The sequence below is a fragment of the Diabrotica undecimpunctata genome, chromosome 1, assembly GCF_040954645.1.
Source record: "Diabrotica undecimpunctata isolate CICGRU chromosome 1, icDiaUnde3, whole genome shotgun sequence".
Classification (NCBI taxonomy): Eukaryota; Metazoa; Arthropoda; class Insecta; order Coleoptera; family Chrysomelidae; genus Diabrotica; species Diabrotica undecimpunctata.
The window spans coordinates 99,178,019-99,205,065 of record NC_092803.1 but is presented as its reverse complement, the minus strand read 5'-3'; the positions used below and the strand labels follow the sequence as shown (position 1 = coordinate 99,205,065).

Below are 27,047 nucleotides of genomic sequence, written 5' to 3'. Positions count from 1 at the left end.
CTCATATTGTTATTTTTCTTATCAGCAAATTTTAGCTAATATTTATAAAAATTAATATCTCTGTCGTCAATAAGATGAGAGAATTTAACTATTGGACAACGATTTGACCTACTTTATACCGTATAGGTATTATTTAGCTAACTTATATGTTGCATCGGCAGCTTCTTTGGTTTTGTTTTATTATTAATTATAATAAATAATTATACTTTTTTTATATAAATTGTTGGAAAGTTCTTAACTTATGAAAATTTGTATCAAATCTATTTTAACTTTTTGGCCTTGACACTTTACCACCTTATTATCTTGTTTTCCTAAAAATAAATAAATTTATGAAACCAAAATTTTTACTTATTGTCAACTCAAAAAATACTTAAAGAAACTTGCATATTTACAATAAAAGAAGAAGTTGATAACTAAAACAATAAAAGAAGAGCAGGTTTGCTATTTATACAAACTCGAAATAATGTACGCATAAAATGTGCAAACTCGTCATCTACATACAGATCGTTGCCCGGGTTGAGTGATTTTTTACAATTAGAAATGAAAATATCAGATATATATCTTATTACAGCTAGTTATTGAAGCGATTTTCGCTTTCGCCCAGTTTTAAAATTGTCAACGATAGATAACACACAATCAGAGAACATCAAAATGAAAGCGGGGTACGGCAAGGCTGCATTCTCTTTCCGTTACTATCTATCTTGTACTCGGAAGTTATTATGCAATGGAAAATAAACACTAGCGTTGTAGTAAACGAAATCTCTATTAATAACTTAATGTATGCAGATGATACCGTGTTAATGGTAAATATTAATTAATATTTGCAGAGAATAGCAGAGAAAAGATTTTAGGGGAATTTAAGTTACAGCTTAAATATAAACTTGGACAAAACCAAGTTTCTAATCTGTACTAAGAATCCTAATAATAATGTCCAAGTTATATTAATCACTAAAATACCGAACGTGTATATAAATATAAATATCTTGGAATCTTAATAAATAGGAATAATAATTATGCAAACGAGCTGACAACCAAAATTGAAATTGCACGTAACTCATATATGATAATAAAACATTTTTTTGCAATCTACTATCTTTATTGGGAATAAGCTACAATTCTGATACAATAAACGATCCTGAGAATATTTTACAAGAAGAGTAACAAATGAAGAAGACTTGCGAAGACTGTCAAAGAAAATAGAACTTTATACGAAAGATACGAAAACTACAATACCTTGGCCACGTGATGAGAGGGACAAAATACAAAATTCTGCAGAATATCATGTTGGTAAAGATTTTAGAATGCGTAGTGTTAGAAAGCAGCAAATGTCATAGCTGCGCAACTTGAGACATTGGTTAATTACTTGTTTATTCAGTCTTTTATAGTAGCAATAAACAGAGTTCAAAGAACCATGATGATCGCCAACCTTCGAAAGAAGACGGCACCTAAAAAAGAAGAAAATTGTCTAAACGTATAAATAAGTTTTTTTTGTTTGAATTTATCTATAGACAAAGCAGGTCGTAAAGAAGGATGGTAGTAGACAATATCATTCCACAAAAGCATATAAAACGTTTTTCATACTTGAGATATCTTTACTGTAATTTTTAAGTCACAGAACATGTATATATATATTATATATATACATTTATATATATATATATATATACATATATATATATATATATATATATATATATATATATATATATATATATATATATAAGTAAAAAGTAATGGCATGTCTCGCAAAACAGAAAACAAAAAATGGTATATCGATGGAAGGCAACCGTATATACGTATTTCTGACTATTGGTCGTCTTCAGTACAGTGCAGCCAAGTTAGAAAAGGAGCATATTAACTTGGGAAAGGATCACTATATATATATATATATATATATATATATATATATATATATATATACATATATATATATACATATATATATATATATATATATATATATATATATATGTATATATATATAGATATATATATATATATATATATATATATATATATATATATATATATATATATATATATATATATATATATATATCTACGGCATAAAGTGGATTCCGCCCATGTTAAAATTCAGGTTCAAGTGAGCTGCGTGGTCAAGTCGACACCGATATACGGAGCTCACTTGACCATTCCATAATATTGGCTCTGTCGATTCGTCAACATGTATAGTTTCATAATTTTTAAAAATTTTGTGGAGCCCTTAAGTACCCCTGTATCATGAATGTATATTGCTTAGTTCACGTGTATATCTTATAGGGGTCGTTCAGATCTTTTTCATTGTATATTGGAACCATAGGTATATCGGTTTAAGTAAGCTCTGATAGTTTGGCAACTCTGCCATTAAGCTGTATACTTCTCGCGTATAGTCTGAACGGTTTATATGGACTCCTTATTTTTGTTATCATTCAAACGCATTACATTGTGTAACAGATATGAATACTATTAACTACCTGTTTTTGGTAGGTACGTGCTTTTCTAAAAATAGCTTTATAGATACAAAAGGATTTTGTTACCAAATTGGATTTTTTTCACATGCGGAAATTTCCTAATGTATTTTGTTAACGTGAGTATGTCTTCATACGTTTTATTTAAGAATTCGATAGATAAGAACTTCTTTTATTTTATCCATTGTTTTATGATATCTTTTATACAGATTTTTTATTATTTTATTTCTTGTTTTATCTGTGTACTACAGATAGTAGTGCACAAAAAAAAGAAGAATGCTTAATTTATCTAATAACAATTATACCACTTCACCCATATTACATACTTACACCCATATTACATACTGAATGTTTTATCTCCTATTTAGGGGTAATATGTAGTCAATGTAAATGTAGTTAGTGTCAAATTTGCAATGATCAATATAAGTAATAGCTTACTGACTGTACTTTACATATTTAGTTCAAATAAATAAACCTTGTCCCTTCAGAAAAGAGCGATTGGAATGGCAAAGTCAACTAAGAAAGTGTAATGAATCTTGTATCACCCCAGATTCACACAGGTTAACCGGTGTTTGAAGGCAAGAGTCCTCATTGCAGATTTAAGGAAGATAACTACCATAAGGAAGTTCCTTTCGAGAGTTCAAATGGCGAGAAGCAGCTAATTTTTTTTTTGTATGTCTTGCAGATGTGTTGGTCTAGCTAGTTATTCCTCGATTCTAGTCATAAAATGGGTTGTTATTCGTGGAGTGGATGTTACGAATCTAGACTTTGTTTCTTTTGTTCTCTAGCTACTTATCTTCGGATATTATGTGGATTGATAACTACGATATTGTAGAGCTTATGTATGGATGTGAGTCTTAATATCCGCTGAATTTGGCTGACTAATTTATAGCTAAATCTACGTGTTAAGTATGTATTTATATCACCCATACAAGCAAGGTATATTCGGCAGCAGAAGCATAGAGTTCAAGCGTCTACGTTTTAAGAGTGGAAGGATGTGCTTCCCATTTTTAGCTGACAAGTTCGCGAAGAATATTATTTTTCTGGTTCTAGTTTTCCATTTAGTTTTAAACAAAGTTCTGTGAATTACAAAGTGTGTTTAAGGATTTCATGACACTATTGGTTCAGGTATATGTTCAAATTTGTGAAAGCGTCTCTGTTAGGGACATTGAAGGAGCCCGCCTGACTTTTTCCAGGGTTTGGCTTAAAATTAATTTATAATCTATTTTTAATGTGTTTAAGATATGATATTTAGATTTTTCTCCACTTCAGCAACAAAATTTTTTGGTTGTGCAACAATAGATGTATCGTCTACAAAATAAAAGTCCTAGTATTTACTGGTATGGGTTGTGTAAATATTATACAGTGTAGGTGCCATTACGGTACCCCAAAGGAGACCGTTCTACTACGTTCTCCATCTTCATCTTCTATTCTTATCATTGAGTGATACGGAAAATCTTCTGTTGTGTAGGCATACGCGGATAATACAAGTGAGTTTATTACCTAAGGGGATATCACATAGATTTTGGAGAAATGTGCTTTAATTTAAGGTGTCGTAAGCAGAATTTAGATTGACAAATACCACTCCTCATGTCTGATATTTTTCATATGCGTCTTTGCTGTGTTGGGCAAGATTTAGTATGTGTAACGAACATGATCTATCCTGTCATATATAGCCACTTTTATCTTTCAATTGAAGTTTTTCTTCTAATATCGGTTTATATTAAGGATCATATGCAGAAGTATTTTGTATAGCTGAAAAAATAAATAGATATATTGGCCGATAGCTTTTGTGGTCGTTGGGGTTTTTGTCAGGTTTAAGCAAGGCCACAACTTTGTCTTTGCTTTGCTTGTCTACACACTTTGTATATTAGCCATTGTTGTATTTTTTTGTCCAAATTTTATAATTAGTTTTGTGCTTAGATCCTCAGTCAGGAGCCGTAATATTGTTCATAATATCCGTGGATAGTGGATCCAAATTCAACATCGTTGAAAGGTTTCCTCAGCTGACTTGTTTGTCCTCTCTCATTTTATGTTTTTCTTTGCCGGCATTTATTATGTTTATTTCGTTATTTTCAGCGATCAGCTTAATACCAAATACCCTAGGTTTAGCCCTCTATTTGCTTCCTGCAGTAGAAATACGTCACATTTGTGTTAAGCACATATGTCTCATAAGCTTAAGTAAAGTAGAGTGTCTTTATCTGTAGATATGTCCTTAATATTTATAGACATAATTAGAATAGTTAGACCGAATTGATAAAAATCATATTGAACGGGTGATTGAAGAAATAACCGATTTAACAATTATTCATTACCCAGAGTACGCTCGATTGCGGTGGTCTTATTGTTACTTCAAATTTCGTGAAGGCTTCCACGATGAACTTCATAAAATGACTAATCTTTTATTTTTCAATAAAAATTTAAATTTTACATACTGTTACTTTTAGACGATATTTCGAGTCAGATTTGTTTAGTAATAACTGTACTTAATATATAGTCTCTTTGTGAAATGAGCTTGTAATATCGGTTTACAACACATATATGGATAATAAGAAAATAAACAGGTTAAAATGTGACAACAAACTGCTATATAACAGTACGAGACAATATTCATAAGCTATCAGCTGTAAAAGTCATTGCCTTTTTTCCTGTCGTATCATATTTTAGCATATCATATTTTGAGTGAAATTGATCCTAAATTCGTCTAATAATATTAAGTTTTTAAAACAGCTGTGTTTTTATGCTCATTCGTTCACCTTTTGTAAAGCAGTCTGTGTAAATATAAGGGATTTATATAATCTTTTCATTTCGTACTCTTTTCGTTTCATAATTATAGTTTTCTTGCTTTTATTTTCTATGGTAATACATATACATACCCAATTCAAAAGGGTGAAAATCAGCGAGTTCTAAATTGAACATAAACATTATTCTCTCTTTCTCCCTATACCTTATATAAAGATCATCGTCATCGTATAGTCCGAACGCAACAAGATTCTATTGTCTTTTCTTGTTTTTTTTTTCTCCTCATTCCCATTGAAAATAAAGCCACGTAAATTCCGTTTATAAAAGTTATGTCAATATTTCTGAAGTGCCTTTCCTAGGATAATTATTTAAGCCTAGTTCGTTTGATTACATGCAATTGATTTGATAGTCTACAACAGATAAGTATTGATTGTAGGAAGGATAGCAGGTGTTGATAAATATGATGGGTCGATAGATAGTCCCGTTATTCCTAAATCTAACCGTATGTTACCTCCCCCTTCATTTGTGGAAGTCCTAAGGGCATTTTTCTCTTGGGGCATCCTCCCAATTTAACTTGGCAATGCAGTAATTATAGAGTCTTTGGATAAAGCCAGCGCAACTTTAGCATTGAGATTTAGTTTCTTGTACGACGTTGCTATCTTTATATATGTGTTTGACCTTGTAAGTCGGAAAATACCTCTGCTGGCTTTTCCAGCAATCCTGGTCTAATTAATACGTTCTCGTCACGTATCCACACATTAGCACTGGTTTGATCACTATTTTATATAAAATATCCTGATTTTAGAGATTCGAATTACACTTCTGGATTTAAATTGCCAAACTTAAATGGAGCTTCGCGGGGTCAGACTGCTAGACAAAAAGACCAACGTTGGAATACTACAATACAACATTGGAGACCTTACGAAAGTAAACGACCAAGAGGAAGACCACAGATGAGATGGGTTGATGATATTAAAAGAATAGCTGGAACAAATTGGAAATATGTTGCTCAGGATAGAGACCGATGGAAGGAGTTAAGAGAGGCCTATGTCCAAACGTGAACGACACAAGGCTAAGAAGAAGAAGAAGATGCTTTTTAGCAAGTTGGTACTTGCTCTTACTTCTAAATTGACAGATCAGCTGTTTAACTGCCTGTACTGAACTTTCTTCTTTATTTTGCAAATATATATATGAAAACTAATAAAACTCTGGCATGCCGTTGATTAAAATATTGGATACCCTATACTATTGAATCAACGGAAATACTAAGATCACACGGGGAGAATATTATGGGTTATTTCTGGTTTCGTCATAATTTACACTGAAATTACTAACAAGAGAGTGCTCTCACTTCCACATGTCCAAATTGATATATAGTACCAACAGATGCTAGTTATATACCATCAGTACTAATAAAATGGAAACTATCAAATTAATGTCAATTTCTTTGAATAATCAAAACAATCGAAAATATATACCAAAACAACACAATAAAAGTAAAAGTAGAAGAAGAACTAACCGACCCTATTGAAGCTGGCAATATTTAGCTTCAACTAGCAATTTAAATTAAAGGACCAATTTGACAAAAATCATATTAAAGGGGTGACTGAAGAATTAGCCGATTAATTAATTAATCATTACCCTGAATATGCCCGATTGTGGTGGTCTTCTTAGTACTTAAATTTTCGTAAAGGCTCGTTCTTTCAACCCCATAAGTAATGCCTAATGTTTTACTTTTTATTCAAAATTTAAATTTTACATGCCGTGTATTACTTTTTGACGATATTTCGAATTAGATTTGTATAGTAATAATTTAAGGTATTAAAGAGCCTCTTTGTGGAAAATAAATAAGTTTGTGATCTGGTTCGCAACTCATAGGTATATAGATAATAAAAAAATAAACAGTTAAAATAAGTGTAAAAAATTTCAACTCTATACATCGGCGCCATTGTTCAGGTGATGGGTTTATCACAGATATCAAAGGTTACATTTTAATTCAAGGTTCTATTTGCGTATTTTCAATATTAAAAGAGTAGGAAAAGACATGTTTATGCTTTTATTATTTTTTTAAATCTATTCTATTTCCTTTCTAGAGTTCCGTCTTTTTTGAACGACCTAAGTTCTTTTTTCAATTGGGCACTTGTCCAAGGCTATGACAAATACTCTCTCCTCTGCTATTCTACATTAATATGACTGATTCATTATTTTCTCTAAACACTCTGTCCTCTGCTATTCTACAATAATATGACTGATTCATTTTCTCTTTCTTGCAGCTATTTTAATGTTTATCCTGTGTATCTTTTTCTTCTTCTTCTTCTTCTTCTTTTTATATAGACATGACTCTGTCTGTTTTTCAATGTGCCTCCAGTAAGTTGCCGTTCCATGGTTTTCGTGGTCTTCCTACTGATCGTCTTCCTATTGGGTAACCTTCTCTTGCCGTCTCTAATACTCTATTTGTTGTCATTCGACTTATATGATCGTTTCATTCTACTCTTCTATTTCTTAACCAGTTCTTGATGTTCTCCACCTTGCATCTACGTCGTATATCTGTACTTCTAGCTCTGTCCCATGGTGTCTTACCATCAATTTTTCTAAGTGTTTTATCTCTGCTGCTTCTATGTGTTCTATGACCTATGTCAGGTCTTGTTTCTGCTGCGTATGTCATTATTGGTCTGATAACTGTTTTGTAAATTCTGCCTTTGGTTTCCTTCCCGATATTTTTATTTCTTCATATTTTTCATTTAGGCAGCCCGCGTCTCTGTTTGCTCTATTCAGTGGATCTTCCACATCAGTTTCGAGCTTTCCGTAGCTAGATAATGTGATACCTAGATATTTAAACTCCATCACTTGTTCTATTAGCTGACCTTCCAGCTCCAATTAAGATCTTAGTAAACTTGCTGTTATAACCATGCATGTTGTCTCTTTTGGAGAAATTAACATGTTAAATTTTCTGGCGGTTAGTACTGACGCAATAGTATTGCGTCGTCTGCATAGCAGATTATTTTAATTTGTTTTTCTCCCATTTGGTATCCTCTTTTATTTCTTACTTTTTTATTATTTCATCCATAATTTGGTTGAACAATAGCGGACTCAGGGAATCTCCCTGTCTTATCTCATTGCCAGCTTCAATAGGGTCGGTTAGTTCTTCTTCTTCTTTTACTTTTATTGTGTTGTTTTGGTATATATTTTGGATTGTTTTGATTATTCAATAAAATTGACATTAATTTGATAGTTTCCATTTTATTAGTACTGATGGTATATAACTAGCATATGTTGGTACTATATATCAATTTGAACATGTGGAAGTGAGAGCACTCTCTTGTTAGTAATTTCAGTGTAAATTATTACGAAACCAGAAATAACCCATAATATTCTCCCCGTGTGATCTTAGTATTTCCGTTGATTCAATAGTATAGGGTATCCAATATTTTAATCAACGGTAAGCCAGAGTTTTATTAGTTTTCATATATATATTTGCAAAATGAAGAAGAAAGTTCAGTACAGGCAGTTAAACAGCTGCTCTGTCAATTTAGAAGTAAGAGCAAGTACCAACTTGCTGAAAAGCACCTTCTTCTTCTTAGCCTTTCGTCGTTCACGTTTGGACATAGGCCTCTCCCAACTCCTTCCATCGGTCTCTATCCTGAGCAACATATTTCCAATTTTTTCCGGCTATTCTTTTAATATCATCAACCCATCTCATCTGTGGTCTTTCTCTCAGTCGTTTACTTTCGTAAGGTCTCCAATGCTGTATTGTAGTATTCCAACGTTGTTCTTTTTGTCTAGCAGTCTGGCCCGCGAAGCTCCATTTAAGTTTGGCAATTTTTGTTGCTATGTTCTCGACTTTTGTTTTTGATCTTACCCAGTCGCTCCTCTTTTTATCTGACAGTCGTATACCTAACATTGCTCTTTCCATTGTTCTTTCTGTTGTGGCTAGTTTATTCATGTTTGCCTTGGTTAGGGTCTAGGTTTGCATTCTATATGTCATGATAGGAAGGATGTATTGGTTGAGCACTTTGCTCCTCAAGTATTGGGGTATTTTGCGGTTCTTAAGCATCCAACTAAGTTTTCCAAATCCTGCCCATGCTAGTCTTGCTCTTCTAGTAATTTCCGCACTTTGGTTCTCTTTGTCAAGTCTCAGGATTTGGCCTAGGTAGATTTACCTTTTGGCCTGAAAAGCATACCAAACACAAAAGGGATAATAAAATGTACTGCACAAACTATTGCGATATAAGATATATATATATATATAAGCTATATATCTGTTAATTATTAGGATATACAGTATTTTTTCTAATACACCTGGAACGATTGAGTGAATAGGTGAACTATCAAATAGGAGGCTATTAGTGTAGAATTAGAAAAACTAATAAATCGTTGATCAATTATTTACTATTAGGCAGTTAATGAGAATTGTTGGGAATACAAAAAAAACATTAAACTAGTTATTTATAGATTTTAAACAAACACATGATATAATCATAAGAATAAAACTATGAAATACCATTGCAGAACTAGGCTTACCTAAGAAACTAATTAATTTAACAAGGAGTAATCTCCAAGTAAAGACTTCAAGGAAAACTGTCGACTTATTTTCAAATGTACTGCAAAGTGCTTTAAAAATTTTAAACGAATCTGTTTTGAAAACTAAATATTATGAGACGAATTGGGGATATTATATAACACAAACTAAACCGCTTGCCTACAAAAAATATCAGGAAAATATGATACGGCGAAAACGACTAATGACTTTACAGCTAATTGCCACATAAGTATCAATGTAACTATAGCTCACAAAATGGGTTCAATTACATTGCAATTTTTAAATTTTTCGTGATAAAATGAAGTGATTGATTGTTGTTTTGAAAAGGTAAGTTGTTTTTTATTTTTGTATTCCTATCATCTGATATTGTAATATCAACAACATTTTTCATAATATATTCTGAAATGAGCTTTCTATTACTGATAACGAACAAAAGTTTTTTTAACTTCTCGTTAATATAATTATGTAGGAATTTAGATTTTTATCTTGTTCTTACTATAGTGCTAAAGCACAAATGAATTTATAGTCTACCGTATTTTTTCCTAGTGGTCATAGTTTTTAATTGTAGTATAGCTTATGTGTTTATAATAACTAGCACATAGAAAATAATAAAATTTTGTAGCCTGTGCTTTATGTTTATTATCCTTTATTGTATTGGAACATCTAGAAGTATCTAGAGAAAATAAAATCACTTTTTGTGGTGTGCCACTTAACCATACACAGAATCGTACACAAATAGTCAAATGGTAGTAAAAGTTTCCGATATAGGCCGCCAGACGGCAAAGGCATCGCCGCGCTCGATGTTTATACTATGAAATGTTTTTCATATAGTCTTCGGATCAGATTTTTTCAAAACATTAAATTACATCTTTTTGTCTTTCTTTATTTAGGCTAACCGCTACTGTTTTTTTCTTCAGCGTTTCTTCTTAATCTACATTAATGTTATATTTACAATTCTTTCTGGAACGAGCTATAATTTTTCTCAAATAACCATTTTGTGTGGTTTAGTCGCCTTACGGTTTAGCGTGCTTTGGCTCTTTAAAGTCCCTTTTAATATTAATATCGTTTGAGAAATTTTTCCCAGATGACTAAATAAATTTCTTTAACATACAAGAGAGAGGACGTAGAGTAGGGCATAACGTAACTTAGATGTTGAATGAAAACTGCAAATTGCTGCTTAGATTGATAAATACCACTCCTCATACCTAATATCTTTTGTACCCATCTTTGCTGTGTTGAGCAAGATTTAGTATTGGTGACGTACATGATCTTTCCTGTCTATAGCAACTTTTGTCTTTTAATTTGAGTTTTTCTTCTGTTTTACCTCTTGAGCAGTATTTTGTAAAGATGACAAAATAAATATATTGACCGATAGCTTTTGTGGTCGCTGGAGTTTTTGCCAGGTTTAAGCAAGGCAACAACTTTGTCTTTGCTTTGTTTGTCTGAAGACTTTGGATATCAGTAACTGTTGTATTTTTGGCCCAAATTTTATAATAAGCTTTGTGCTCAGATCTTCAGTTAGTGCCGTACTATTCTTCATTATATACGTAGATAGTGGATCCAAGCTCAACATCGTTAAACGGTTCCTTCAGCTGACTGGTTTTGTCCTCTCTCATTTTAAGTTTTTCTCTGCTTCTTTGCCGGCAGACATAGCACTTTTACATTTATTCTGTGATTTTCAGCGATCAGCTTAATACCAAATACACTATTTTTTGCCCTCTATGTATTTTCTGCACTAGAAATACGTCACATTTGTGCTAAGCGCATATGTCTGATAAGGTTAAGTAAAGTAAAGTGTCTTTATCTCTAGATATGCCCTTAATATTTATAGACATTATTAGAATAATTGATCCTAAAAAGGACCGATTTGACAAAAATCATATTGACCTGGTGATTCTGATTAGCCGATTAATTAATTATTGATTACCCAGGGTACAACTGATTACGGTGGTCTTATTTGTACTCAAATTTTCGTAAAGGCTTTTCTTTTGAACCCCATAAGAAATGGCTAATTAACTTTTTATTAAAAATAATTTTACACACTGTTACTTTTAGACGATATTTCGAATCAGATTTGTATAGTAATAAGTATAGTTAATATGGAGTCTCTTTGTGAAAAGTAAATGAGTTTGTAATATCGGTCACAACTCATATATGAATGATAAGGACATAAACGGTTAAAATAAGTGCACAGAATTTTAACTAAATATATCGGCGCCATTGTTGAGGAGATGGATTTATCCCAGAGATTAAAGGTTAAATGTATATTCCAGGTTCTATCTACGTATTTTCATTACTAAAAAAGTATATTTAAAATAAAGGCCTTAAGATATATTTAGATTCTATGGAAATTAGAATCTATGGAAATTAGCAAATTAAAAAATACATACATAATTATTCTGAATGACAAAATTGAGACAAACAGTTGCCCCAAGTATTGTTTATATTGTAAAGGTTATCGTCATAGTATAGTCAGAACGCAACAAGGTTCTATTGGATTTTCTGCTTTTTGTCTCCTCATTCCTATTGAAAACTTAGCCACGTAAATAACGTTTTAAAAATATATATCAATATTTCTGTAGTGCCTTTCCTAAGATAACTTTTTTTAAGCCTACTTCGTTTGACTACATGTAATGGATTTGATAGTTCCCAACAGATAAGTATTGATTGTAGGTTGGATAGCAGTTGGTTGTACAGGCATGTGTTGATAAATATGATGGGGCGGTAGGTAGTCCCATTATTCCTAAATCTGACCATATGTTACCTCCCCTGTTGATTCGTGGACGTCCTAAGGGCATTTTTTCTCTCGGGGCATTCTCCCAGTTTAACTTGGCAATGCAGTTATTAGAAAGCCTTTGGATGTAGCCAGCGTAACTTTGGCGTTGAGATTTAGTCTCTTGTATGACGTTGCTATCTTTATATATCTGTTAGACCTTGGCATTAGTTCCGGTTCGGTATTGGTTAGTATTCGGACCTTTGTAAGTTGGAAAATAGATCTGATGGCTTTTCTAGTAATCCTGATCTAATTAATACCTAAGTTTTACTTACATTGTTTTGTCAGCGTTCTCGTCACATTTTCAGTCAATAGCACTGGTTTAATCACTGTTTTATATATCCTGATTTTAGGGATTTGTATTAGACTTCTGGATTTAAAATTGTTATGTGGGATATATTTACATCAGTTAGCTACCTGAATATATACCCTAATTTAATAATAAATATCTGGGAGCTTACATCAACAAAGAATTAGATTCAGACTAAGACTAAATGGCAAGGGCAGCGTTCTTAAAATTCAAGCAATTGTTCTGTGACAAAAATCTTAATACTGCGCTGAGACTGAGGTTTGTTGAATGTTACGTCTGGTCTCAACTATTGTACGGAGTAGAAATATGGACAGTAAAAGCGCAAATAGTTAGGAAGCTTCAAGCCTTTGAATTTTAGATATACCTGGAACACATACTAAGGAATATAAAGTCTTCTGCAGGCCATCATGCAGGGTAGAGTCGATGGCAAAAAGGGAATAGGTAGAAAGAGGAAGTCATGGCTGCGAAATATTCGTGACTGGACAAACATGACTGTAGACGAATTATTCCACGTTGCAAAAGACAGAGATACTTTTAGAAATGTGGTCGCCAACCTCCGTTAATGGAGACGGCATAGGAAGAAAAATAATGATACGCTAAACAAAAAAAACAGAGATGAAGATAGGTGCCAAGAAACTCTGTGTTATAAAACAGTTGAATAAAATACAGATTCTCGATTCAAATATTCAAAAATTTAATGAACAGCTTACTAAAATAGAAATAACGTCTATTTAAAATGCAATTCATTAATGGCTCAAGGTACAAAGCAGTCCTAGCATCTGCTAATGATATTGATCTTATAAGAAACTCTCTCCGCAAACGACATCTTCAACAAAGTGAAGAGAGCACGAAAAATGTTTTACTTAAAATCAACAAAATAAAAACCAAATACAAGCGAATCAACAGAAGAAAGCAATTCAATACAGAGCATAATTCACTTAAGACCTATTTTAATACATGAATGCGAATCATGGACAATGACTAAAACAAATAAGGAAGAACTCCGAATATTTGAAAGAAAAATAATAAGAAAACTTTTTTAACCTCATTATCATATTGCTACAAATCCGTATAGAATAAGAACACATACTAAATAAAGAAAGCTCTTATAAATATATTGTTTAGGAAAATAAATCGATTAAGGTAGATCAGACACATGCATAGACGCCAAGATGTCAAACTTGGTTAAAAAACGTAAACTAATTTTTGAAACCAAATTCAGTATTTTGCTTTAATCTGTGCCTTCTAAGAATTGCAAGGAAAAACAGACGTTGATAAAACTGTTTGTTATTAGAGACATGGGGAATCTAAAAATTGCATTCCACAACATATCTCCTCAACTAAGCAAAAATCCTTAACGAATTGGTTTCTAGTACTCGTACAGAGTATATCGGAATAAAAGGAAAAAGACAGTTAAGCAAGAAGAAAAGTGCAAGCATTTACGTTTTAAGGGTGAAAGGATGTGCGCCCCATTTTTAGCTGACAAGCTTGCGGAGCATACTATTTCTGGTCCTTAGTTTGCCTTTTAGTTTTAAACAAGATTCTGTGATTGACAACGTGCGATATAAACTATCTACAAGGTATTTATAGGAAATTCAGAGTTCAAGGATTTCATCACACTATTGGATGTTCAGTTTTGTGAAAGCGCCTGTGTTGGGAAAATTGAAGGAGCGTTCCTAAGATTTTCGGGGTTTGGCTTAAAATTAAATCGTAGTTCATTTTTATTATATTTAAGGCATCTACTAGATTTTTTTCCACTCCAGCAACAAAAGTTTTTGGTTGTGCAATGTATGGTCTACATGAAAATCCTAGTATCTACTGGTATCTGTTGATCATTTGTGTAAATGTAATACAGTGTAGGTGCCATTACGCTACCCCAAGCGAGACCGTTTGTCTGCGTTCTCCATATTACCATTGAATGATACGAAAAATCTTCTGTTCTGTAGATATACGCGGATAAAACGATGTTTACAGTTTGTCATACAGTTTTTGGAGAAATGTCCTCTAATTTAATGTGTCGTAGGCGGCATTTAGATTGACAAATATCACCCCTGATACCTGATATCTTTCGTACCCGTTGTTGCTTTTTGCAACAACGGGTACGTTATTACGTACGTTATAAGTATTACGAATAAAAATAAATAAGCAAGAAGAATATAAGTGAACCATATTTAAAATAAGTGACAGAAAAAAGAATATTATATATACATTTACTTCTAAATTAAAAATAAAATACTCGTATGCCTGATAACGAAAGATACAAAATTTACAAGCGACAAAGTATTTTTTAAAACAACCGAACATATTATATGTAATAATTGTAATAGATATGTTGGCTATAATCAAAGTACCATAAAGTCACCGAAATATTTTATCTGAGTAATGACTCACTACTGATTGCTATGTTACGTTATACGATACATTTATAGTTAAAAGGGAAATTAGGTGTTATGCCTCCTTATTATTTTAGTATCTGTTACAAGTTACATACTAAAGTATTATAGTAAGATATTGAATTCCCTACATTTAAAAATTGAAATATTGAAATTAGACAGTAAAAAATTAAATTTTAAGATTGATTTACAAATTATTATAATTTAAATTTTACTACTTTATGAAACAAATATTGTACATCATAAAACGTAGCAATCGAAACATCGGAACGTACATTTATATAATAAATTTTTCAGTGTCAATGCATTAAAAAAATACTAATACATAAAAATTGCCTTTTCCAAGCTTATAACAGACACTAACTTAAGTTTAAAAATAATTAAAGCAAGTAATATAAATTACCACCATAAAATATTTAACTACATTAACCAAGTATTTGTGAAATTTCGGGATGACTAAATTGATTGATATTTAAATAAATTTCAAGTTCCAAAACGTACCTGCTGTAAAATTTAAAAATCTACGACTAATCAAATTATTGGCAACATCGGAGGAGTTTAGTTGTGTACGGGGAAGAATACATACGGATCCCAAAAGTGTTTTACCCTATTACGGAGTTCATTTAATCCTACGTGATGGTCGGAGTCTACATAAAGCGCTACCCAGATAATAATATACACGGTGTATATTCTCCTGGAGTTAGTATAATACCGTTTTAGTACGGGGCCCACATTAACCGCTAGATCTATATATATATATATATATATATATATATATATATATATATATATACCGATTCGGCAAATTTTCAACTACCGTATACGTTATTCAGTATGTGGAACAAAGATAACACTTAATTGTTTGAATACGAGTGAGACACAATCCACGCACTTGGAGTAGCGAGTCTAATTTTTAAACAGTGTTGCGAAATTTCTGTAACATAACTCCTTCTAAAACATTAGTCGGATACATGAGTGTAACATAATGTTTAAATCCACTACAGTTCATTGTAGAATGAAAATTAATATTGCCCCAACAAACCTTACATGAAGTAATCATGTAAGTATTATTTTTTAAACGATTATATCATTACTTCATTAATTAACAAAGAATACTGAATTGAGAAATTGAGATGCGACAACAGCGTGAGCTAAATAAATATCGCACTTCAGTAGACAGACAAATAGTATAAACCATTTGCCCCCTCTACGACTTCCCCTCAAAAGAATAGGCGGTCCTTATCTGTACAGCAGGTTTAAGGTCAATAAGGTAAGGTCTATTTCTTTGATTTTTAGCTGTCGTGGTAAAAGGTTGAAAACAAATAATTAACATGCCAAGCGTATACAGTAGTAGAACCTCGATAAGTTAAATTCCAAGGGAAAAACCAAGTATTTTAAGTTATGCAGGTTTTAAGTTATCAAGGGTCTATGTTGTGATGGATTAATATAGGTCAGAAGTTCATTAAAATATAGGCATTTATTATACACTACATACACTACATTCATTTATTATATTCGTTACAAAAAGTTAAAGCAATAATTAAAGGTATAGTCTACTAAAAAAAGTCTGAGATTTTCTTTTGATTTAAACAATTCATAGATTCTAAATCGATTTGATTTTAAATAACATAGAGAAGAAAATACGTTATCTTTTATGTTTCTACACTGCTCTATAAATGATCGTACAGTCATTATAGCACTCTTGCTTCGTTGATTGATATGCTCTTAGATGAAGTTTGTGGGTCGTCATTAAATTCATCGTCTTTATAACTTTAAATACAGTGCATGTTGTTATTCCATTATTCAGGATCATTATTATCTTCCTCTTCAAAATGATTTCTTGAGGTTCTGAAGAAAAACCACAGGTTCTAAAGCTAAAGCAGTTTTTCACTGTGAGGAGTGTTACGTTTTGCCATGTTTTGTTCATTATCCTCATTACTTGAAGAACATTGATAGAAGAAATCGTATTTTGCTCCATATCAGCTATCATTCTTCTAACAACTTCTTTTCTGTATAATGTTTTAAAATTTTTAATGATACTCTGATCCAAAGGTTGAAGTTGTGATGTTGTGTTTGGTGGAAGAAATTGTACTTTGATTGCCTTTAATGGTGGAATGACTCCGTGTGCTGTTCAGTTGTCAATGAACAGAACAATTTTTCTATTTCAAGTTGCCCTTTGCTAATCTATATTATTCAGCCATTTTTTAAAAAGTTCTGCTGTCATCCATGCTTTTTTATTGGCTTCATAATCCATGGGTAGTGATTTTAAACCTGCAAAACACCGAGGTTTTTTTGACTTACCTATATAATTAAAGGTTTGAGTTTTTCTGTGCCCTTAGAATTTGCACAAAGCAGAATCGTAAGTCGTTCCTTGCTGTGTTTTTCTCCATGACATTTTTTATTTTTGAATGTTAATGTTTTTTCGGGAAGATAGTTAAAAAACAGACCAGTTTCATCAGCATTAAAAACATCATTGGGATCATAATTATTCACTAAATTATGCAAGTCAGATTTCCATTCTTGGCAGACTGATTTGCTTACGCTCGTACTTTCGCCGCACATTTTTTTAAGGCTAAATCATTCGTTTATTGAAATTCTCTAACCAGCCATTGCTGGCTTTAAAATTATCGATTTTTAGTGAATTAGCGAACTCTATAGCCTTTTCTTTCAGTATGGGTCCACTGATACTGATGTTTTTGTTTCGATATTGTTTTAACCACGTAAACAAACACTGTTCCAAATTAGGGAATTCGGCAATTTTTGTCTCCTGATTCTTGTTTTTTCAATAGTTCGGTTTCTTTTTTTATGATGATTGATAATGTACTCTCGTGTATTCCAAACAGAGCCGCAACTTCTTTTCTTTTAAATCCATTTTTCACTGCTTCTATAGCTTTTAATTTATCAGCATATGTTAGCGTTGTTAATTTTCTTTTTGAACTCATTTTAAGCAAGGTATCACACAGTACCTAAATCGATGTTTCTAGAACAGTGATCAAAACTTATGATACAGTAAGCTGTTCAGCTGTCATTGGTAAACAATTTTATGTTATAGGGATTGTGAAAACATTTCTTTAAGTTACTGAGGGCCAATATTGATATTATTTATTTAAGTTATCGAGATTGTGTATTTTAAGTTGTAGAGGTTTTGGGCTCCGATGGGAAGGGAACATATAATTTTTTGAAGTTATAGAGGTTTTTAATTTATTGAGGTTTGACCTATCGAGGTTCTACTGTATTTTCAAAAAGAAAAGATTCAAATGGTGAAATGGTATTATGGGAACCATTCTATTGTAGAAATAATACAGTTATTTATTGCTGCTTTTTAAAAACAGTAACTTTTTAAAAAATGTTTTCCGATGAATCTTCATTCACAATCCATAAACGTCATAATCCATCTGTCGTCCGCTATTGGTCTAGGGAAAAGAAACATTTGAGTATTTCTGTGAAAACACAATTCCCAAAGAAATTAAATGTGTGGACTGGCATTTATAACGATAATATAATTGGTCCATTTTTTATTACGGGAAATCTGAATGGGCGAAAGTATCTAGATTTATTACGCAATCAGATTATTCCAGCTGTTCGAAACCTTGCGGTCAACTTCGATGATATTTGGTTTCAACAGGATGGTTGCCCAGCACATAATGCAATCGAAGTTACAAATTATTTGGAACAAACATTTCCTGGACGAATAATTTCTACACGAGGAACAATAAAATGGCCCCCTAGATCACCAGATTTAGCACCTTTGGTATTTTATTTCTTAGGAATGCTAAAATCAAAATTATATCGGCATGATTTCGAACGAGCCACCAATTTAGCAGAATTGTAAGAAAAAATTGTTCAACTTTGTAGTCGAGTACAACCAAATCAGCTAAATGCAATGAGACTTGCTTTAATTGATAGATTCGGATTTTGTTTAGCTTAAAATGGTGGTTTGTTTGAACATTTAATTGGTTAGAGATTTTTTAAAAATGCCTTTAATTTTAATTATTTAGAATAATTTTTTTGATTGGTTTTTTTCTTATAAAAATAATATTTATATTTAGTTAATGTTTGTTAAGTTAATTATTGTTTTATTTGCTAGCTACCAGAGCTAAAAATCTACAAAAATTACATTTAAAACTCGAATTCCTATAAGTGTTTGAGTTTTTCTTAAAGATTTACTGACGGAAAGTTGGCGACGAAATAATTTAATGCAAAGAACTACACCCTATCAACGTCCGATAATTACTGTCGGTCATCGGTGTATTTTTATGCCGCTTCGCACTGTAAAAGAAGGCGTTGCTTAAAATTTCAAACTCTTCAGGGGAATAATGCTTTGTTGCCACACATAAATTACTTAAATCACTGTTCTTTGTTAACTAATAAAGTAATTGATAAAATCGATTAGAAAATAACAATTACGTGGCTACTTTATTTGAATTTTTTTGGGACAATATTAATTTTTATTCTACAATGAACTGTAGTGGATTTAAATATTATTTTAGACTCATGCATCGGACTAAAATTTAGAAGGAAATATGTAACAGAAATAATAGCAACACTGTTTAAAAGTCATACCTACTCCGTCGAGATGATGACTGCCTCTCACTTCTATTCAAACAATTAAGTGTTATCTTTGTTCCACATACTGAATAACGTATACGGTAGTTGAAAATTTGCCGAATCTGTATACACTAATGCCCAAAATTAACGCACCACCTTAAATGTACCAAAAGTTTGAAGCTATTTTTCTTCTGAACGAATGACTAGATTTTGATGATGTTTTTTTTTATATTATAGGTCAATTCCTAGTAAATCAATGTATTAATGTTTTCTGAAAAATATCAACGTTTTACCCGTATACGGGGTTTAAAAATAAAGTTGTGTTTTTTCATCGTTTTTTTGCAACACCCCGTGGAATTTATTAGAAATAAACGCTATATCTTATTATTATTGAGATAAATTTGTTCTTTCTTAAGATTTTTGTGAAAAAATTATTTCGATATCTCTATTATCAAAGATTATACAAAACTTTAAATGTAACAAGTTTTTATCAACATTTAAAGCAAAGAAAACATTACTTACATAAACTTTATTGACATTTAATACAAATAAAGCCTAAGAAAATATAACCTAAATATTCTTTAACAATTTCCCTTTCCCAAAAACACTTAATAACGAGTATTTCCACCTCTAAATCTAATTACTTCTTCACAGCGGCGAGGCATACTTAAAATCAAGCAGCGTATTTGGTCTTGATCAATTGCATCCCAGACTTCTCTTACAATAACTTCCATGTCGTCAAGAGAGACAGGAGACACAAATTCTCATTAAAAGAAAATAAAACCATTACAGATCCACCATTAAATAAAGTAATAGGTCGTATGTTACACTGTGCATAGCGTTCTCTTGGCCGTTGATTAACTCTCACACTGAGCTATATAAGCAATACCACGATTCATCAGTGAACAACACGTACTTCCAGTCATCAACATTTCAGTCAAGGTGCTCTCTGGTAAATTTTAATCTACTTCTACAATGATTTACGTTTAAAGCTCTGACTGGTATCCTTATTTGCAGATCTTGTTCAGCGAGACGCCTTTATATAGTGTATCTAATTTGAATATTATGAACATTTGTCACTTGTATTTGTGAATGTCTTATTGTGAGAAAACGTTCTCTTATAGCACGAAGCCTGATAAACTGATCTTGTCGTGGTGTTGTAAGTTTTTCTCTTCCTTATCCACGCCGTTTTGTATGGTCGTTTGTTTCTCGAAAACGTTGAATAAATCGTGATATTGTAATATGAAATACCCCTAACCTCAAGCCTATTTTACGATAACATAAGCCTGAACACATTTATCTTGGCTCAGATTTCTTGAAATTGAATGTTGAATTTTTACAATTCAATAAAGTCACGTTACACTTTGAACGTACTTTTATTTTTTGATAATAAAGATATTGATGATTTTTTACGAAAATGTTGAAAAAAAAATGAAACTTATTTAAAATATTAAGATTAAGATGTAGCATTTGCTTTAAGTAAATTCCACGGGTTGTTGCAAAATAAGATGAAAAATCAAATTTATTTTTACACCCGGTATCTAGGTGAAATGTTGACACCTCCCAGAAAACAATAATACCGTAATTACTTAGAAATAGGTCTGCAATGAGCAAAAAAATTGATTTAAATCGAATCAAGGATACACAAGAAAAATAGCTTAATAATTATGGTAGAGTTGAGGTCGGGCGTTAATTTTGGAGAGTAAAAAATCACGCAATGCTTTCAACATACTATTCTTTTTTGATAATAAACGTATCGTAATGATTTTTTTACCAAAATGTAAAGAAAGAATAAAGCGATCTTAAAATATTCATAACATGTAGCGTTTGTTTCTAATAAATTCCACCGGGTGTTGCAAAATTAGATGAAAAAACACAACTTTATTTCTACACCCTGTATATAAGTAAAACGTTGACATTTCTTAAAAAACATTAATATAGTCATTAACTAGAAATATACCTACAATGTGAAAAATAAATCATGGAAATCCAATTAAGGGTTTAGAAGAATTATAGTTTTAAAATCATGGTCCATTTTAGGTGGTGCGATAATTTTGGAGAGTAGTATATATATATATATATATATATATATATATATATATATATATATATATATATATATATATATATATATATATATATATATACCGTAAAGTATACTGTCCTTAATGCTACCACTAAACTTTTTGCTAATATTTTATCTACGTTGACAACGGAATTAGCAACCATTCGATTTTTTTTTGTATTGGCTTTGGTTAGCAAATTATTACATACAACAAATTTACAGACACATTTTATGGCATTTACATTGTAAGAATTAATTATTTTAATTAACATTTTGCTCATACATTTAAATAATAATTTTTTTATGTATTCTTTTTGTTTCTAATTTTTTGTTTTTTTTTAATATTTTCACGTGATTTTCTTTTGACATGTATTTGCATAAATATATAATTTCCATTAATAATATTAAACTTTTGTAAAACTAGTGGTTCTGTTTACCACTCATGCAAAACCAAACATGCAATAATAATTTTATTGACTGGTTCTATTTATTCTAGGACACATCCATCCCTTATCAAAATCACCCAATGAATGGCAACATCGCAAAAGAAATGAGGATAATGGGACACGGATCACAACACGGACATTCATCGAAGTAAGTTTGTTACGGAGAAGATTGAATGGGGATCAACAGAAAGTAACGGGGAGGAAATGTTATTGTTAATGGTCGGTGGTTTGATAGAAAGTGTGCAGAAGACATTTTGTCGATTAATACGGTTGATAGATTTTGGGATATCGCTTGTTTTCGATCCTGACAAGATCCGAACGAGAGCCCCCTATAAGAACGTTTACTCTCTTTATTAGTTTTGGGGTTTTTAGAGATTGGGGTGATATTGTCGCGAAAGGAAAGATCAGTAGACTTTAAATAAATTTCTCTCATTAAAAATAGGACTTAGTTGTAGTATATTAAAGTTAGTTACAAATATACAGGGACTTTCATAACAATGTAACTCACTAATGAATTTTTTATAATAGAACACCCTGTATATTATTTTAAATTTGAAATTTACTTCACCTTCTTGTTACAAAAATAAAAAGTTGTTTTGTACTATACAGAGTATTTAAAAAGGTATAACCAAATTTCAATGAAAATCGTAAAGTTCAACTCCCCGTATAACTAAAACGAAGTAAAAACACAACGACCTATTGTAGACATAGTTTTTAGGTGATTGTCAAAATTCATAAAATTGATTGATTTTGCTAAAACTTTTTAAATCTAATACAGGATAACTCAACACACAAATTCATTATTTATGTTCAATATTCTCAAATACATCTGTATTTCATATGACTCTATATTTTATATCACCATCATAAACTAAACTCAGTATAGTTTAATTTGTCCAGGTAGTTTCTATGGTTATACCTAATAGTTTTAAAGATATTTTAAATTGTAGTGAAAAGAAGGTATTTCATGAATTAAATTTATTAATTTTATTTAGTTTATTCTTGACAAATATCTGAAAGCAACACACAAAAAAATCAAAAATTAAATAAAGAAATTGTTGGTATGATTGTAAATGGTGTTCAAAATAAAAAGGTGTTTCTATATCATTAAAATCAAGGTTGCTCTGAAGGTATCTTTCACAAATTGACAATTCATTGTTTACAATGATCGTCATTGGTGACAATTAAACCGTTTTGACATTATCCGCCAAATGCACCAATACCAGACCCGCCAAATCAAAAATTGACCGCGAATAATTTTAAAAACATGGTAGCTAACTTATAACATGGGGTTATAAGGTTATTTTTTTTTGGTAATAAAGATAAAAGACTGGATTGGAGAAAAAAGAGAAAAAGAAAGAAAGAAAAATAAAAACCAGGCTTAACAATTTGATCAAACGAGAGATAAAAAAATGGAGAAAAATTAGAGCAAGTGATATTAATTGGAAGGGAATTCAAGTGACCGGATGGTCAAGCTGGTTAACTAAAGTTTAGTGAGTGAGAGAGATATAGAGTATGATAAGAAGATGAGACGTAGATATTCAGGGAATGGAGATCGGCTGGCTTTTCGTGCCGTGTTAGAATAAAATCGATGATGATTAAGAAACAAAAGATAAAAACCGAAGATCACTGAAGAGGAAAGGATTTACTAACTTCTACTCTGTTGATATTACAGTGGGAGTGCTAGAAAGTATAGTGATAAACGATAAAAGTATGATTTATTTCTAAAAAAAGCTATTTAAAACCCAGTAGCTGAGAGAGACCAAGTGTAGGTAAAGTAAAACGCAATATATATAATATGTGGTTTTATTCTAGAAAAATGTAAAAAATGACTTGATTATATAATGTATAGAAAATGTAAAATATACTTTTTTTTATAAAGCTCCTTTTGTTTTAAATTAAAAAATTTTACAACATACAAACAGAAAATTTTAGTGATTTTAGATTAAAACTTTAACAAGATACAGACATAAAATTTTGAGTACTAGTGACTGAGCGCATACATTGTTGTACCATTAAAAATTATAGTTATGACAACACTTAATTAGCTTAATAAAAGTTTTTATTTAAATACCAATGCTTAGGTCGGTAAGTACTTATACCCCTTTACATGCATTCGGTGATGCAAAACAATATCGTGTAATGTATTAATTTAATTTTATAAATAAACGGTGAATATAAAGTAAAATTCAAAGATAAAGTTGATTTAAATCTTTATGATTGAAGCGAAATAAAGAAGAAAAAATTTGAAACTTCAATTAGATTAGTTACTAAAACATTTACGTTGTTTAACCAAAAGTACAGTATATAAGAATGAATTAGAGACACTTATCTTAATGCAACTCCAGACAAGGAATACTTGCTACACAGTTTAATAACGACCATAAGCGATTAACTGCTCCAATTCGATGGTAGTTTGTAGGCCACTTACATCAATAAGATTTCCTTATGAAAATGGGTGATCGGTAAGATTTACCTTCCAATTTCCTTATTTTTTGTTGTTCCTGAGGTTTATCTTATATAGGCTTACTTGTGTTTTTTTCTATTTAGTAAGTACGGCTAAAAAGAAGTTCTTATAAGTATCTAGAAATTTTTTCCGTGGATACAAGGTGAGATACACCGGTTTATCAAGATACTGAACGGTATTCTTCCACGCATATAGAATAATCACCTCACACAATAAACTCGAAAATAATATTTGAGTAATAAATTTCTAGCATAAGCTTCACTAAATTTGAATTATTATCTAATAAAATAAATAATTTATCTACATGTGGTTCCTACATATTTAAACTGTACAAAAATTTACTCACCAGACGACTGTTTTCATGATTTTATTTAACCTTTAACTACGGGCGCCCAACCATGAATCTCAAATACGGGCGGGGTGTACTCTATACACCAGTTACAAATAGCTACAGAAACAAAATTTCTTTAATAATTACAACTATATTAAATTGCACAACTTGTGTTTAATCAATAATTAGTTAGAGAATACATATTATAGTTAGAACTCTTTCAACAATACTCAATATTAATTAATATTAAAGTATTTTTCACAGTTTCATTTAGTAAAACTGGTTAAAAACTAAGCAGTGTGTGAACTTCGGCAGTAAAAAGGTAGTTAACTTATTGGAGAAAATCTTTATAGTGCTACCTTCAAGTCAACCGAGTAAACGTTACGTGAGTACCAAGAATCACTTCATAGTATTTATATTAATATTAATATAACCTATAACGTTCCGAAGAAATAGAAACAAATCCAGTTTTGGGTCAAAATCCACACCGGTTTTCGAACCGGTGATAGGGCCGGACTTAATCAACCATGACTTCGAATAAAACTATGAATACTACTCACACTTCATCTCACGTCTCATATTCCAGTGTTGTCAACACATTTAAAGATCCAACAATAGAACAAGCTAGAATACTTTCCAGTATTGAAGGAACTAAAGTTCATGACTATATCATCGCCGTTGGTTCACTAGTTGGTCCACGTAACGTATCCTTCGCTTCCAGAATTGCCAACAATAGAATATGTCTATATCTATCATCAAAAAATGCAGTCGATTCACTACTACATTCCCACAAATATGTTAATATAAAAGAAACTCAAGTAGAAATAAGAAGACTTATCTCTCCAGCTGAAAGACTAGTCATATCAAATGCTTGTCCTACTGTTCCAAACTCGTTAATTGAACAAGAACTACATCAGATGGGTATAAACTCCGTCTCAAAAATGACTGTTCTACGAGTAGGTATGCCTGAAAGCGAATACAATCATATCTTGAGTTTTAGAAGGCAAATATTTATTACACCTTTAGACAATATATCTATTCCTGATTCTCTCATTATCTCTTATGATAATACCAATTATCGTTTATACCTTTCTATAGAAGGATTTAACTGTACAAAATGCAAGAATATTGGTCATCAGGAAGCTGAATGCTCTAACCAAGCAAACCCCACTACTTCTAATGTACACTCAGAAACTTCTGAAAACATATTACCTACAGTAAATACATCTAATAACCAAACAGAACTACAAAGTTCTGACAAAGCTAATTCATCCACTGCTAGTACACACCCAGAAACTTTTCAAAACACATTAATTACAATAAAATCCTCTAATAACCAAACAGAACAAATTATGGAAACTGACAAGAACCTGACAGGATCCATAAGTAATAGAAGTGAAATATCTTCCTTAAAAACTCCAACATCATCAACCTCAAACAACATCAGAAATCCTAGTCCAGTAGAAATAACACCAAATCCAATTAACACAAACGTCCCTAATCAACTAAAAAGGTTCATCTCATCTTCTCCAGACACTAACGAAAATAGCCCACAGACTGATTTACAGATATTTACTTCTCCTGTAGTAAGCAAACCAAAAAAAAGTCAAAAAAATCAACCAGAAATTCCCGCGAAGAACTTTTACTTTCACTAGAGTCAATTAAAGACAAAATAGAAAACAGATCACCACCGTTTATCCTAAATTATAATGAAATATGTGACTTTCTAGAAAATACAATATATGCCAAACACCCTGAAATAATTTCAAAAGATTACTCGAATGAAACTACCGAGCTAATTGAGATCCTTAATTTTGTTCACGCTTATACCCACAATTCAAAATTAAAAAATAATAAAACTAGATTAAAAAAGAAACTAAAGCCCAACAATATCTCTTCCACAGAAGAAACAGATGAACAATTATCTCAGGTAGAATTCTAACATGTCCAATTCCTTTATTTTA

The 27,047-nt window shown here is 31.4% G+C and overlaps 1 protein-coding gene across 3 annotated transcripts in view; it reads left to right on the top strand.

The window, feature by feature from the left end:
- LOC140451697 (adenylate cyclase type 6) overlaps window positions 1–27,047 on the top strand; it is a 3,083,308-nt gene that overhangs the window by 2,603,401 nt on the left and 452,860 nt on the right. For all 3 annotated transcript variants that reach the window (XM_072545540.1, XM_072545547.1, XM_072545553.1), the window contains one exon: window positions 22,336–22,433. In XM_072545540.1, coding sequence (XP_072401641.1) covers window positions 22,336–22,433 — 98 coding nt within the window. The remainder of the gene's footprint in view (window positions 1–22,335; window positions 22,434–27,047) is intronic.